At 41.2% G+C, this 12,773-nt stretch overlaps 1 protein-coding gene across 1 annotated transcript in view; it reads right to left on the reverse strand.

Annotated features, from left to right (window-relative positions):
• The window catches only part of LOC146075826 (RNA exonuclease 1 homolog), a 53,278-nt gene that overhangs the window by 22,902 nt on the left and 17,603 nt on the right, over positions 1-12,773 (reverse strand). Inside the window, exons 6-8 of the mRNA XM_083185464.1 lie at positions 7,981-8,111; positions 6,588-6,725; positions 5,505-5,616 (exon numbers count right to left, since the gene is read on the reverse strand). Coding sequence (XP_083041590.1) covers positions 5,505-5,616; positions 6,588-6,725; positions 7,981-8,111 — 381 coding nt within the window. The remainder of the gene's footprint in view (positions 1-5,504; positions 5,617-6,587; positions 6,726-7,980; positions 8,112-12,773) is intronic.

The following is a 12,773-nucleotide window of genomic DNA, read 5'->3' on the forward strand; positions in this document are numbered from 1 at the left end:
TAGAATATTCTGAAACAGTGAAAGTCAGTCACCTTATCTCAACCACCTGAAATCATCAGCAGTAAAAGCTTGGCAAAAAATAAAATGCCTAGGGGTTCCAGACTTCAGGCACTCATTGCATCCAAAGGTTTGTAAAAGTATTAAAAATAAACATTTGTGTACTGTACATTCAAGGATTTGAAAATTGAGGACTGTATAAAATAGTTGTACTGTATTTACTAAACATTTCATACAGTATTTTAGTTCAACTCCTTGAAGTAAAGCTGAAAGTCTGCACTTTAATTGCATCTCTAATCCATTGTGGTTGCATACAGACCATAGTTGCCTACCCTCCTCCTGCATTCTGCAATCCCTGAAACAGCAATCTCCCCCTCTCCCTCAGTCTAGCAATCTCCCTCATGTCACCTAGCCCACATTACACGGTTAAATTTTTTTTGGGGAAAAAGGAATGAGAGATAGATACATTTACACTGAATCATCAGCACAATTTCCGAGCACTTTACCAAGTATAGTAGCTCTTACAAACTGCTTTGGGGATCATCTACATTTGGATCATTTTAAAAGATTCCTCTCAGATGTAGCAGTATACACCCACGATTCTAGGTACCATGTTCACAATCTCTTTTCACAATCTATCCATATATGGAACTAGACAAGCCCATTGGGTGGGGCATGACACACCCCCTCAATGGTGCGCTTTTCAAAATTCTATTACCAACTATAATCTCCCTGAAACTAGTTTTCAAAAGTAAGCAGCCCATACACGCTGCTATGAGGGCGTGCTTTCCGTGCTGTACTAGCACGGATCACATTGCATTGCATTGCATGTGCATCCGTTGTGCATGCAATGAGATGCAATGTGATGAAACCTAAGTACAAAAAGTATGTGCTTGCACATACTTTTTGTACTTAGGTTTCATCACATTGCATCGCATTGCATGCACAACGGATGCACATGCAATGCAATGCAATGTGATCCGCGCTAGTACAGCACGCCCACAGAGCAGCGTGTATGGGCTGCTGTAGACAAGTATGATACAGACCCAAAAAGCATGTCCAAATATACAGTATATGGACCTAACTATAGTCAGACTTCTTTTATGGTATAGGATTGTGCCAAAGAGGTTATATTTTTTTTCACTTTTTTTATGCAGATTTTTTTATTGAAATTCACTTACAATACAATAATAAAAACAATTTCTAGTAACACTTCAATTCTTCCTCCTATACATTATCCCGTTTATCCTATGTGTATAATTTCTGTTTGTATCTCCTTTTCTCCTTAATCTCTATTCATTCCCTATCCCTCTTCCCTTTCTAGCATGGGGGTCCATTGTTTAGTGTTTCTTCTATGTACCATGATGTTTCTATGAATTAATTCCTGAGGGCCATTTTTAATGATAGTGATAGTGTTCTTATATATGGTAGCCATGTCTCGAAAAAATTTTTTGTCAGTCTCTCTTTTTGTGTTGTTGTCTCTGTCCAATCCATAAGGAATAGGTACATTATTCTCGGGTGTACTAGCGACATGGGGGTGGGGTGGTTGTAATCCATTGTGCCAATATGGTTTTTTTTGTGGCAGCTGCTAACTTTATAAGTAATTTCCTGATGGATGGTGTAGATTTTTTTTGTTCTTGTATTGTGTATATTCCCCAAAATATCCATTTTTTCGTGATTGTGAACTCTATTTGTAGGGTATGTTTTATATATTCTTGCAGTTCCTGCCACAGGGCTTGTACTACTCTACATGCCCACATGCAGTGTACTAATTCTGCGTTCTCTTCTCCACATTTATAACATTTTGCGTCCGAGGCCTCTCCTATCAATTCCTTCATTTTTGGGGTCAGGTAGGCTCGATGTAATATCTTTTGGTGCATTTCCATGTATGCTGTGGACACTAATGTTTTATTTAATTGGCTATATGCTTTAATCATATCTCCCATTTTTATTTCTGGGAAGTCCGTCTGCCACTTTAATATTCCCTTTGGTTTTTGGTCTAATCTCAGTTTTACCCAACATAGGTCATATATTTGTGCTGTGGTGATGTTTTTTCCGGCACTTATATGTTTATCTAATACTGCTAGTTCTTCTTTTACTTGGCATTTTGACATTATTAAGCGAGCATAGCTTAGCGTCTGGATGTATGCAAAATGTGGTATATGTAATTGAGGATATTTTTCTTTCAATTCCATATATGTTAAAGGTGTTATACCGTCTATTTTTAATGTGTTTGCCACATATTTTAACCCTCCCATGTGCCATTTTCTGAAGATATTCATGTATTGGTTTGGTGGAAAATTTGGGTTTCCCCAATATGGTAGGAAGATAGAGTATTGTTTATTTCTGCCTCGTATCGTTTACCATGCCATGCATGTCGTGTTTAAAAGTATGTTATTTTTAACTTCTTCTGGCATACTTTTAGATGTTTTATGTAGTAAAGCTGTTAATTGCATATTGGGGATAAAGCTCTGTTCCACTAGATGGTCACTTTTTGACAAAATATAAAAACAGATGAACAGCAGAGGGAGCAGGAAGATCATAAATCAATTCAAATTATTTAAATTTGCATACAGTGTTACATTGATTCAAGTAACAAATACTGCAATAAAAGGAGGAAATATGGGACAGCTACCAAGAACATTTTTATAATTTAGATATGAGCTACTCCCAAGCTAATCAAATAAATGAGGCATTAGTGAGTATAGGCAATTACACAGATGCAGAACTGCCGAAGACCATGGAAGCGGTTGCCTCTGTGTGTGCCAGCACTGAATGGGACATTTCACATCTCTTCCCCACACTCCATTGTCCTAGCAGTGAGTATCTGAAGCTACAGTTGCTGCTACCCCCCACATTTTTTACCACAGCAGACGTACAGCAGGAAGTTGTGAATGTGACTGTCTCCATATCACTTATCTCCCGCACATCAGGCTCATTATGGCCCTCTCTGGCCAAGTAATGCTTCCGCCTGCAGCACTCAGTGGGGTGTATTCAGTGCTGTGGTGAGCGTGGCACAGAGTTATCCATTTTTTGTTCACTGTGCATTCTCCATGTTTTCCACCTCTCGTCTTGCCTCCTGCTCACCCAATTCACGTGTCAGCTGCTCACCGCCCCTGACGATGAGAAGTGACCAATGCGGCATACGAGGAGTTAATGGCTCCATTTGAAGGCAGTGTTCAAATCAAATATCGCAGAAAAACGCAAATCAGCCTTAAATCTGGCACTTCTAAAGAAAGAATATAGATCCTTCAAATAGAAAAATAGACTTGTAGATACCAAAAAAAACAATGAAAATGATTTTCTAAGTACGTAATGCCCCTTTCCCACTGCAGGCTTTACACGGTAAAATGCCGTATTTTTAGCCTTTTTAAACGGCTAGAGCTGCAGTGGGAAAGCTCCAGGTTGCTTTACCCGGGTAACAAATACCGGTATTTGTTAACCGGGTAAAAAGCAGTGTTTTACCCGTGTAAGAGCCGTTTTTTTGGCAATGGGAAAGGGTTTTAAACGGTATTTAGAAATAATAATAAAGGTTAAGAACATGATTGGTGCATGTGATGTTTTTAATGACAGGCAAGGTTTACTAGAGAGTTTAAACGTGTTGCTTTGTGGTTTACACGGGTAAGTGTGAATGGGACATTTACTGCTTTTAAATGGTAATTTACTGTTTAAAAGCTGCAGTGGGAAAGGGTCTTTGTGGCTCTTACCCGGGTAAAGACCCGTTTAAAAAAAACGGGTCTTTACCCGGGTAGGCAGTGGGAAAGCAGCATAAGTTGAGTTCACATAAAAAAGAGCAAAAAGAGTTCACCAAAAAAAAAAAAAAAGCAGTGTTCTCCATTTTTGCATTGAATACACAAACGGCGAGGTACACAAACTTTTCCGTAAGAAAGCAACGACAAACAACGGCAATAACCAATCGGCAAATAGGGCAAAGCTTTACTTTTGGCAAACCGGGCAAGCTCAATAGGGCGAGGTACATATAAAAATGGGAGCATTGAATACTGCCCAGTTTCTCACGTTAGTTGGCAAAAGCAATTGTGACAAAATAGTACACCTGCCCATGTGCCTAACCCATGGCAAGTGCTCAAAGTGAAATGTGGAGAGAGCCAATGAAAGAAAGATCACCAACTATCTTCCTAAGTCAAATCATTTACATACGTAAGTATACAGAAATATCAATTCATTGCGTATAGTTTTTTCCATTAAATGCAAATATTTCAAAACTAATAAGCCATGCATCCAAAACAATCCAGCGTTACTTGTGAGATCCTGGTTAATACATGCATAGAAGTACAACAAATTAAAACTAAGGTTTCCCATCAGAAATAGCGGTGTAAAGAAAATACCTCCTAAACCAGGCATGTCCAAACTGTGGCCATCCAGCTGTTGTGAAACTACACATCCCAGCATGCCTTGCCATAGTTTTAGCATACCCTATTAGCTAAGCTGTGGCAAGGCATGATGTGACGTGTAGTTTCACAACAGCTGAAGGGCCATAGTTTGGACATGCCTGTCCTAAAGTCTCAAATACATTACTATTAGTGCATGAATGAAGGTGCATATTTCTGCCCTAAGTGTCCTTATGGATACAAGATTGGCTGAAGATAAATTAATTCAAAGGTTTTGTCAAGCCATTAAAAGAACAAGACCCAGAATAAAATCCTTCATACCTCAGTGGGACCTTAATCTGGTTCTTAATTTTCTCATGAATGCACCATTTGAACCCATGGATAGGGTGAAATTGAAATTTCTGACTTGGAAGGTTATGTTTCTAGTAGTCAGTCAGTATCCTGGGCTAATGAGGCAAGAGTATCGATTAAAGACATTTGTGAAACTGCAACCTGGTCATCCCTTCACACATTTGCCAAACATTAGGAGTTGGATGTGGCTAAAGAACATTTCGGAAGTCAAGTTCTTAAAAGAGTCATGTCATAAGGTATTGTATTGCCCTCCCATATATGCTTTGGTATATCCCATTGTAAGGCTGCCATCAAGTAGGAAGGAGAAAATAACGGATACTCACGATAATTCCTTTTCTTCGGAATACTTCATGGCAGCCCAAACATATCCCTCCCTATGTCTGTTTTTTCGCTCGGATCCAGCGAAGACATTCAAAGGCTGAGGGGGTACAGGGGAGAGGGAGCAGATATACCAGGAGGAGGAGGAGCAAGGGGAGGATCCTAGCAGCATAGAGAAAAAACTACCTGTCTACAAACTGGGACATAAGGGGTTAACCGATTGTGAGGCTGCCATGAAGTAGGAAGGAGAAATTTGTATTAAACATTCTGTCCTGTTTACAACAATGTTACTATGCATTTTAGTTTTTGTGATTCTTGTGTAGGACTCAGGGGGACTCAGACGCACGGAGCCATGCTGGCGCCGTGAAACTACACAAGTACCGTTTTTGTTTTATTCATGTCCTGCTATCCGATTTGAATAATTAAGAGATTTTGCAAAACCACACAGTACATACAACTTAATAAAAAAATATACAAAGTTTTACCTACCGTTTGGTACATTCCGCTGATCCCTTAACTTTTTAAGACTGTTAATAGCTATGTTAAGATACATTATTTTGCTACTACACCGGTCATAAATAGATTTTTCTTCCCTTAATGCCTAGGGAAAAACACATGGTTAACATTACAACAACTCTATAACATGGTGTAGTTACTGTATGGTCACAAATGCAACCCATACACTAAAAAAGAACAAATAAAAGCAAAATCACTGCTTGGCCTAACTATTTAGGAGACCAGAAAATAAATATGAAAAGCGGTCTTCTATATGGTAAGAGCTGGGGTATTTTAATTTTTAAATGTCTATACTTAACATAGAAGAGAAGGTACCTATTGTATTGGCTGCAGTAGAGTACTAACAAGATAAACAAGCTACCTAACATACCTACTTTATAAGTGCAGTTCTATGAAAAGTATTGCTTACATCAGCTGTTCTCAAACTGTGGGTCCTGACCCCAAAGTGGGTCCCGACCTTCTCAGCATGGGGTTGCGACTCCATGTTGCTGACCATCAGGCTGATGGCTTTTGTAATCTCAGTCAGTAATTCAAGGAGTCTGAACAATCTGTTGAATAGTCTGTTATTTTAGACTCCTCCCATAATTTTGTGCCATGTATGTACTGTCTGCTGATACCCATGTGATGTGATGACCTTCTGCAGTAACATGCTAGGGTTCCGTAATAATTTTTATTGTCTAATGGGGTCCCAGAGCAAAATAGTTTGAGGACCCCTGGCTTATATTAATGCAATTGTATACATCTAGTACTACATACTGAAAAGTACTTTATAAAACAAACAAAAAAAAAACAGAAATAAAGCAATATAACTGAATTAGCACTATCCATTATACTCACCATGCAGAACAGTGTATAAAATCAAATTAACACTACTGAATATCAAATAATTTATAGCATAATTTTAGCACATTATAAACCACTGAATGCGCAGACAGACCTCATGGCCAACTCAAACCTACATGTCTACACAAAAACGAAGAATAAAAGAAAAAACAACCCTGCAAGGCAAGTGCCTTGACCTTAGGAGTTGCGTACTAAGTTACATAGGTACAATACCTTATCAAAAGCTTCCTGAACAGACGAAGATTCTCTCAAGAACTCTTCTACGAAAGAATTAACATAGCGCTGCCTTGTTTCATGTGGTACTTTAGAACTGCTTTCTTGTACAGCCGATGACTTTTTACGAGTGGAAGCCTAATTGCACAAAGTGACAAAATAAAATGTTATGAACTTACTCGCCACTAATTAGTTAGCCTATCAAAAAGGAAATATCTACATAATAAAAAATAAACCCAGACACTACAGAGAGTCCATCTTAATTGTAAGTGATTAGGACTTCCGGTGGGTGGTGCACTCAGCGTGGCTACTTTTTACATGACCTGCAGACCTTTACCGCACTAATTGCGTCAAAAATTGTGTTTTTACCCTAAAAACGCTCTGCAAGTTACAGCTATACTAATACTCTAGCAAAGATTTTTATCCTACCTCTAAAGGCCCCCATACACTTATGATATTTTGTCAGATTTGACCCACTTCAGACAGATTGGGCAAATTAATCTGACCAAATCTGATGGTGACTGACATGACAAGGACCCGATGCATGCTCACGTGCACACCAGATCTGACCCAAGAGATTGAGCCTCTTGCTATCTCATCTGGTCATTCATGCACACATTTGGGGACATTTTCCCCAGCGTGCAATTTATTGCCCGTCCCCCTAGGAGTGATTGGCCCACACAGCAGGCAGGAGAAGGAGGCAGCCACAAGCATTTCAGAGCACAGTGAGGGGAGAGGTCGGTAAGTATATATTGCGGCTGTTTTATTTTTTTATTTTTTTAAATGATGTAATAAGCTCAGCACCATAAAACAATTTATTTTAACCCCAAAAACGTACAGGCCGATGGGGGCAACTACATATTTATTATAATTGCAACATTTGTTTACATCACAGCCAAGGATAACAGTCCTGACTTTATTTCACAGTTTTGTCCACCCCCAGGACTCCCCAGGAGCTGCAAGGGAGAGGTCCGCTGGGGGAGGAGGGGTGATTCATCCTGCGGCTGCAGTTACACACGAGCAGCCGTGACCGCCCACAGGAGTGAACGAAAACAAGGTCCCGGCTCCGCAACCAGAACCGCTGACAATCACAACACAGCATGGGACTTCGCATCGGCTTGAAGAGAATCAAACACACATGCGATTTCTCAACTTGTCAGAATTGGGCAAATCCTGTCACAACACTAAACACAATGTTAAGTTAAATTCAGTAGATGAGATGCTAAAAAGTAATCATTTGCCATCTCTGTGACCTCTGATTACAGATTAAAATTAAAACCCGGCAAGCTCAAACTTGATATAGGGAAACTGTATCAGTGTTCTTATTTACATAAGTCTCCCCAAAAATATATATTTTTCTTTTAATAACATGTACATCATTTTGATATGTCACCTTCATTGGGGCCATCTGTATTGTCCTTTTTTGGGGAACACCAGATTTCAAGGTTGTGGCACATGTACTTCCTTGGATGAACCCACTTAGCTGGTTCCTAGCTGGCATGACTGGCACTAGATTAAAACAAACTAAGAAAAAAAAAAATTCAGAAAAAAGTATGCATCATACTATGGACCATTCAAGGGTTTAGAACATGGTTCTTCAAACTGTGGCCCTCCAGATGTTGTGGAACTACATGTCCCAGCATGCCCTGACAGTTTTGGCATGTTCTCATAGGAAAAAATGTGGCAATGCATGTTGGAACATGTAGTTTCACAACATCTGGAGGGCCACAGTTTGAAGACCCATGGTTTAGAATAATGATTAATTACTTAGAGGCATGCAAGTGGGGTTATACTTTCATGGAGTCATTATAATTAAATCATTAAAATAATTAAGGACTGTGGCTTTGATCACCTTGTGTCAAAGGGTCATTGCAATCTTGTCCCACGAACCTTTTTGGATGAGGAATCCAAGCACAAGTGCTAGGAGATGACTGTCCTGCTAGAATGTTGATGAATATTTATTAATATATGTGTGAACAATGAGAAGGTAGCACGTTTTAGCATGTAACTCTCCATGTATGGTACAGTGTTGCTGCCACAGCTGCTCAAATAAAACTAGTCACTGGGAGAAACAAGTACATGGGCAACATCAGCAATTTAACCAAAGAAGCCAAGTGGTAGGATATCTACAATGATACTGTGATTAATGCCAATCATGAATTTGATTGGTATCTATGACCATTGACGACTAAGGGGAATATGTATGAAGCCAGTAGAGAAATTACCCATGGCTACTAATCTGCATTGAAGTAAGATTTATCAAGCATATTTTATAAATTTATAGGTAGCAGCTGACTGTTTGCCATGGGAATCTTCTCCACTGCTTCATACAGACTCATTCCCTGTCAGTCCACTCAGGCATGACACCCAACAATTCAGATTTTCATGATACTTTGTACTTCCCTAGGCCTCCATTTTCAAGATATAGGGCAGTGATGGCTAACCTTGACACTCCAGCTGTTTTTGAACTACACATCCCAGCATGCCCTGCTATAGTTTTACTATATAGCCCTGCTAAAACTGATGCAGGGCATGCTGGGATGTGTAGTTCAACAAGAGCTGGAGAGTCAAGGTTAGCCTCACTGATATAGAGGGTCAAAAGCTTTGAAAAATTGCTCGGAAATGCCAGTTCTGATGCTCTGTTTTTATGGGGGGGGGGGGGGCACCTTGATAAAAAGGTCTAAGGACCTTGAAACGTCAGTTTTCTAAAACCTTGTCTCGCTGTATTATTACTCGCTGAGTGCCGCCGCCCCCTGTCCCTCTATTGTCATAGGAGACGCATCTGCACCCCATATCTGGAAGGCACCACACATTCTCTGAGGCTTTACCTATAGCCTACTACAGCACTGTATCCAGGAGTGCCACCAAAGGAATTCGTATACAAGTCTCTGTCTATGGACACAGTCTGGAAGGCACCCGGATCTACTTATCTCCTTGCTACCCTGTAACTCTGGTGAACCTGGCCAACCTTGGATAATCCAATACCGAGGTGACCCACCCTCTAGTTGCACTGCACTTTCCTGCACTGCACTCTCAAGCACCAGCACTTTACCACCAAGCATCTTTTTGCACTGCACTTTGCTTCAACAAGCTGCTATTGTTCTGTGTGAACTTCCATTTAACTTATCCCTTGCTGTTATGAGCCACATGGACACAAACCCGGCTCCTCCAGTAACAGACTCACAAAGTCGTGTGGAGCTTACACATGGAGCGATATTCAGCTACTCGGACTCCGACTATGATAGAGTCTTATTCACTGAAGAATTTCCCTCAACTAGCGAGGTCCCTGACAAAGTACAGCTATATCAGGAGTGGGCCAAACTAAGACGTAGAGAAACAGACTTCTACTACCACGGTGTCACACTCTCGGAATATGTGAGGGAGAAAAAAATACCTCAAGGATTTCGAGTTAAGAACGTCCCAACCATAGGGAGATTCAACATACCCTTTTGTAAGCTTTGGACCTCGATACTTAATAAATGTTCATTCAACCTCATGGTCGCCGTCATAGAAGAGGAGGCTTGTGAGCTTAAAAGCATCCGTGAGAAGCTCAGCACATTTGAGGTACAACACAAGGAAACTCTGTCTGTAGACCAAAGTACCAACTGGCTAGAAAAACTTAACCTCCAGATGGACAAGTACAAGAAAGAATTAATACTGTACAAAAAGCATAAAAAAGACAAAGTAGATGATGATTATTCCAAGCATTCCATCTATCCTTGGTTGACTGGCGGCAGTACCAATACTCGTCCGCCCCCCAGGCGCAAATATACAAGATACAACCGCAGAGCCCCTGATAGCGACTCTTCCAGAGATGACAGGTCATCAGCCTCTGACCAAGATGCCCATAACAACATCCCAGGTCAAAACCCTTTAGGGGGGCAATCCCGTTCATTACCCCCAAGAGACCCAGGACCTTCACGAGGAGGGGGGGGGGCCAGAGTCAGAGATTGTGGTACAAAAGTCCGCTTCCAACCGCCACGCAATGCAAAGAACTGATATTTAATTTGTCCAACAGGCTCTTGACACCTGTGGAGGAAACAGTTCTAGCTAAAGGACTAAGTTTTGTTCCACATAGTAAAATGGACCCCTTTACCTCCAAAGTTGAACAATTCAAGCTTCACCGTTCATTAAAATTGCGAGAATACTTCCAAGACGAAACAATTGACCAGCCACTTGCTGAAGCGATTCAACCCAAATTTCCAGCATGTCTAAAGAAAAAAAATCGAAATTCGACCCCATGCCTTATAATTCCTCTATTAAGACCTATTGCAGGATGGTGGAGCAAGACATTGCGGCATTGCCCAAGCGACCCCCCTCACATACCAACTTTTCTAAATCTGAATGGCAGGCGGTACGTAGCCTCAGTGAAGATACGTCCATTTCCATCAGGCCGGCAGATAAAGGTGGGGCCGTAGTCATATTGAACACCAGCGACTACGTGCTAGAAGCAAAAAGACAACTGTCCGATACGGACACATATCAGCTTCTTGATCAAGACCCCACACTACAGTATAAGCAAGAACTTGATAATATCTTACTTAACGCCGTTACCAACAAGATCATTGACCCAGCCACAAAGGAGGCACTGACTACAGATTTTCCCATCACTCCGCTACTGTACCTCACTCCGAAAATTCATAAGACACTAGTGCAACCCCCGGGCAGACCTATCATCTCAGCCCGGGGTTCACTCTACCAGCCGATTTCTATATATCTAGATTTCTTCTTGCAGCCTTGCGTCCAAAATGAGGTAACTTACCTCAAAGATACCAACACACTCCTGCATAAATTGGCCAATATTCCCATCATTCCAGAGGACTGCAGCATAGGTACCATTGACGTGGTCAACCTCTATACGTGCATCCCGCACGAAGAAGGATTGGAAGCAGTGCGCGCCCTCCTAACGCACAATGCACTTTACACCGAGCCACCCATTGACTTTTTTCTGCAACTCTTGGAACTTACCCTTAAAAGGAACTTCTTTTTGTTTAATGGTAAACATTACCTACAACAACGTGGGTGTGCGATGGGGTCCTCGGTGGCCCCATCGTTCGCCAACACGTATATGTTTGGCATTGAGAAAAAATTATTCATTAACAACCCTGATATACAACATCTGCTCAAATTCTATATACGCTTTATAGATGACCTGCTCATTATATGGGCAGGCAGCCAACAGTCCTTTGTTCAGCTCATTGACAAGCATAATTTAACTAATTCACCTGTTAAATTTACATATTGCCTGCACCCCAACTCAGTGCACTACCTTGATGTGAATATAGAGATCAGTGAGGGGAAAATCAAAACGTCACTGTATACAAAACCTACCGATAGAAACACAATTCTATTAGCATCCAGCCACCACCCTGCACCCCTTATTAGGGGACTCCCGCATTCACAAATGCTTAGAGCACATAGGATCACCAGCGAGGCCAGTCAAGTAATACCAGCACTTGACCGGATGGCAGACAAATTTATGCAGAGAGGATATGATAAACAACAAATCCTCCAAATTAAAAACAAAGTAGCATCTCTGCCGAGACACATTACCCTCGCCAGTAAACCCCCAAAAAATCACACAGTAATAGACATATTTGGGTAAAATCCTTTCATGCCAACAGCACAGATGTGGACCGCATAGCCAAAAAACATTGGCCAATAATACAATCTGACCAAGCCTTACCCTCATTAAATACCAAAAAGCTCATGAGCTCGTATAAAAGAGGCAAGAGCCTCAAAGACCTACTGGTCCATAATGATATCCAATACCCCAACAGACAACTGAATACCTTCCTTGGTACACCCAAATTAGGTTGCTACCGATGCTGTGGCTGCACCACATGTAGCCACCTCATCCCGGGTGACCGTTTCTACCACCCATATTCGGGTAAAGCATACAAGATCCGACACCGTTTGGGATGTACCACAAAATATGTAATATACCTTATCAGTTGTCCGTGCGGCCGGCACTATGTCGGCAAGACCGACAGGACATTCAAGGAGAGGGCAGCTGCCCATAGATCAGCTATTAAAGCAGCGATTGCCACTGGCAAAAGCGAGCAGCCAGTTGCCCGGCATTTCGCCGAGGCAAAACACCCTATGTCCAGTCTACGATATAAAATTATAGACCATGTGCCAGCTCCAACTCGGGGAGGCAATAGATCACTCTTGCTGTTACAAAAG

This window comes from Crinia signifera, chromosome 1 (genome assembly GCF_055691185.1).
Source record: "Crinia signifera chromosome 1, ASM5569118v1, whole genome shotgun sequence".
NCBI lineage: Eukaryota > Metazoa > Chordata > Amphibia > Anura > Myobatrachidae > Crinia > Crinia signifera.